We start from the raw sequence: 3,953 nt of genomic DNA, 5'->3' as shown, positions 1-3,953 counted from the left end.
ACCAGGTGATGCACAAAGAAGTCATACCCAATGACTGGTATGGCAGCACCATAGTCAACTGCTACAAAGGTAAAGGTGACACTTTAGATACAAATAATTGCAGGGGTATCAAGTTGTTGGATCAGGTAATGAAAGTCATGAAGAGGGTCATAGCCCAACTAATTAGGGAGAGAGTTATTTTGGATGAGAGACAGCTACAGGAGAAATACCTAGCCAAAGATAAACCTCTGTACCCGACTTTCCTTGACACGTAGAAAGCCTTTGACAGGGTCCCCCAATCCCTTATCTGGTGGTCAATGAGGAAACTAGGGATAGATGAATGGTTAGTGAGAGCTGTGCAAGCCATGTACAGGGATGCTGTCAGTAAGGTGAGGGTTGGCAATGAGTACAGTGAAGAATTCTGAGTAGAGGTAGGGGCCCACCATGCTTCAGTCCTGATCCCCCTCCTATTTATCATAGTCCTCCAGACGATAATTCTGTAAAAGATATTTCCATAATTCTCAATGTTAATATGTATTTTGAACTAACATACAGCAGCAACTATGGATACATATTGATTGTAATAATGGAATAAGCAGATGTGCTTCAAGAGGAAACAGCTGAGATTTACCCAAACTATATATATATATATATGTGTGTGTGTATACACATATGTATATATATTTGTATGTATAGATGTCCAATTTGTGTATGAACTTTGTAGTTTACTTTATAAAGCTTGCCTATTGATATAGGCCACCGGGTGCAGTTTCATGATGTAGACCAATTGTATTAATGAAGATACATGCAGAAATCAATGAAGCTCCATGGAATATATATAAAAAATGTGTAAACAAGAGAGATTGGATTGAGCAAACATGCTTTATTGCATAATACTATAACTGTTTCATCTTCACTTTACCAGCAGATAATTGCCAAAGTATTACTATATAATAAATGCATTAGATTTATTATATTGCATCAGTATTACTTCAGTAACACTGGCAAATGAGGACTCCTCAGATATGGGTGCAAAGTGTTCACTAAATGAAACCATATTCTACAGAATAAATATCTCACCATATTCAAAAAATAAAAGCAAACATCACAAAATTGTTAACCTGAAGTACAGTATAGATGGTCAATAAAATGAGTGATGAAGAAAACAAATAAAATAATAAGTGTAAATCTAGTGAGGTATAATATTATATTGTGTAAAGTATATAGTTTAACTTAGCAAACATTTTGCATCCATACCTGAGGAGTCTTCAACTGCCAATGTTACTGAAATAATAGCAGTGCAATGTAATAAAATTTAATGTATATATCGTATGATAATATTTTGGCAATTATCTGCTGGTAAAGTGAAGATGATGCAATTGTTGTATTATGTAAAGCTTGTTTGTTCTACCCAGTCTTTCCTGTTTACACATTATATATGTATGCACATGTGTATATAAATGTATGCGTATATGAATTACACGATAAATATTTTGAAGTTACATCACAAATAGTTTTTTTCCGAGCAAAGCAATTGGTACATGCGCATACAAATCTACTATCGATATTCCATATCTAATGAATTCTTCAAAATCTGCTTAGATAATCTGTATGAAATAATGGAATGATTTTATCAGTATCTCTCTCCTCTCCTCTTCTCTCTCTCTCTCTCTGTCCTCCCCTCTGACTCTCTTTCTCCATCTCCTCTCTCTCTCTCTAATATGTATATTTTTATATGTGTTTATTACTAAGTTAATATACTAACCCTTATTTTCAATAGTGTTTTCCCTTTTATTTCTTTGTATATACAGAGCAGCCTGATGTTTGTGTGTCATGAAAAGCTGTTAAGTCTTACAAACAATTTGGTAAAAACAAAGAGTTTAGCAGTGAGTTTAATCTTATTGTATCTTATTTCTCTCGCTTTTTCATGTTCTGCTGTTAACTATTTGCAGCCCAGGCTGGCAAATACTTTCAATTTGTTTGGTCTGTCCTCACAATGAAATTATTTATATAATAAACTAAACAAATATCAAATGAGCAAAAGCAATGTTTTTGAAGTCAGCCGCTTATGGGATAACACAATAAGGTGAACGTGGTGATGACGGCCATTGATGTAATGGATGAGGTGGGGATGGGATATGAAGTGGTAGGGGATGAAATGATGGGGACGGAGATATGAAATGGTGGGGATGGAGTATCAAGTGGTGGGGTGGGGGGTAGGGGTATGATGTGGTAGGGATGGGGATATGAAGTGGTGGGGGATGCTAGTTGCTTAAGTAGTGTAGTGGTGGTGGTGGTGGTGGTGGTTATCATCATTATGATTGAGGTGGAGCTAGTTGTAGTGGTTATCATAGTGGAAGTGGTGGTAGTAGTGGAGGTAATTCTCATTGTGGTGGCGGTAGTGGTGACAATAGTAGTAGTAGTAGTAGTAAAGATAATTAAAATCTTGATAAAGGTGGTGGCAGTGGTAGGTTTAGTGGTAGTATTAGTTGTAGTAGCAGCGGTAGTTGTAATCTTGGTAGCGGTGGTGTAGTAGCAGTGGTGATTGTAATCATGCAGGCGATAGTAGTAGTGGTGTTAGTGGTGGTAGTGGTGGAGGTATTTATTATCATGGTTGTGGTGGTGGTGGTGGTGGTGGTAGCTAGTGCAGTGATGTGAGCAGCAATAATGTCATTGCAAATTCTGTCCATTCACACACACTTAACAGGTTTCTTCTAATAGTTTTAGGTTTTCTATTTAATTATATCTCTGCAGGGTGTCTATTGATAAAAACATTATTAACTCATCATCATCATCATCATCGTTTAACGTCCGCTTTCCATGCTAGCATGGGTTGGACGATTTGACTGTGGACTGGTGAAACCGGATGGCAACACCAGGCTCCAGTCTGATTTGGCAGAGTTTCTACAGCTGGATGCCCTTCCTAACGCCAACCACTCAGAGAGTGTAGTGGGTGCTTTTACGTGTCACCCGCACGAAAACGGCCATGCTCGAAATGGTGCATCTCATGTGCTACCCGCACAAGAACCAGTCCAGGGGCACTGGCAACGATCTCGCTCGAAAATCCTACAGGAGCCAGTCAGGCGGTACTGGCAACGGCCACGCTCAAAATGGTGCATCTCATGTGCCACCCGCACAAGAACCAGTCCAGGGGCACTGGCAACGATCTTACTTGGCTTGCCGGGTCTTCTCACGCACAGCCCATTTCCAAAGGTCTCGGTCCGTAGTCATCGCCTCGGTGAGGCCCAATGTACGAAGGTCTTGCCTCACCACCTCAGCCCAGGTCTTCCTGGGCCTACCTCTTCCACGGGTTCCCTCAACTGTTAGGGTGTGGCACTTTTTCACGCAGCTATCCTCCTCCATTCTCACCACATGTCCATACCAGCGCAATCGTCTCTCTTGCACGCCACAACTGATGCTTCTAATGTTCAGCTTTTCTCTCAAGATACTTACACTCTAACGGGTATTCACATTGACATTACACATCCAACGGAGCATACTGGCTTCATTCCTTGCGAGCTTACGTATGTCCTCAGCAGTTACAGCCCATGTTTCACTGCCATGTAGCATGGTTGTTCGTACGCATGCGTCATACAGTCTGCCTTTTACTCTGAGTGAGAGTCCCTTTGTCGCCAGCAGGGGTAAGAGCTCTCTAAACTTTGCCCAGGCTATTCTTATTCTAGCAGCTACACTTTCAGCGCACCCACCCCCACTACTAACTTGGTCGCCCAGATAGCGGAAGCTATCGACTACCTCTAGTTTTTCACCCTGGAATGAGATAGAAGTTGTTTCCTGTTTGTTTGCAGTCTTTATTGCACCTGAACATCTGCCACAAACAAAAACTAACTTGCTAGTTAACCTGCCTTTGATGTTGCTGCACCTCTTATGTGTCCATAGCTTGCACCGGGTACATCTTATAGAGTTACTACCTACTCCTTTTCTACATACTGAGCAGGGCCATCTACCTGAAGGGG

General features: G+C 40.7%; 1 protein-coding gene across 2 annotated transcripts in view; it reads left to right on the top strand.

The window, feature by feature from the left end:
* LOC106883773 (protein broad-minded) overlaps window positions 1-3,953 on the top strand; it is a 263,530-nt gene that overhangs the window by 50,964 nt on the left and 208,613 nt on the right. For both annotated transcript variants that reach the window (XM_089351129.1, XM_089351130.1), the window contains exon 5: window positions 1,791-1,865. In XM_089351129.1, the coding sequence (XP_089207255.1) occupies window positions 1,791-1,865 (75 nt within the window). The remainder of the gene's footprint in view (window positions 1-1,790; window positions 1,866-3,953) is intronic.

This window comes from Octopus bimaculoides, chromosome 4 (assembly GCF_046866305.1).
Source record: "Octopus bimaculoides isolate indiv1 chromosome 4, ASM4686630v1, whole genome shotgun sequence".
In the NCBI taxonomy this organism is placed as follows: domain Eukaryota; kingdom Metazoa; phylum Mollusca; class Cephalopoda; order Octopoda; family Octopodidae; genus Octopus; species Octopus bimaculoides.
This window is presented reverse-complemented; position numbering and strand designations above follow the sequence as displayed.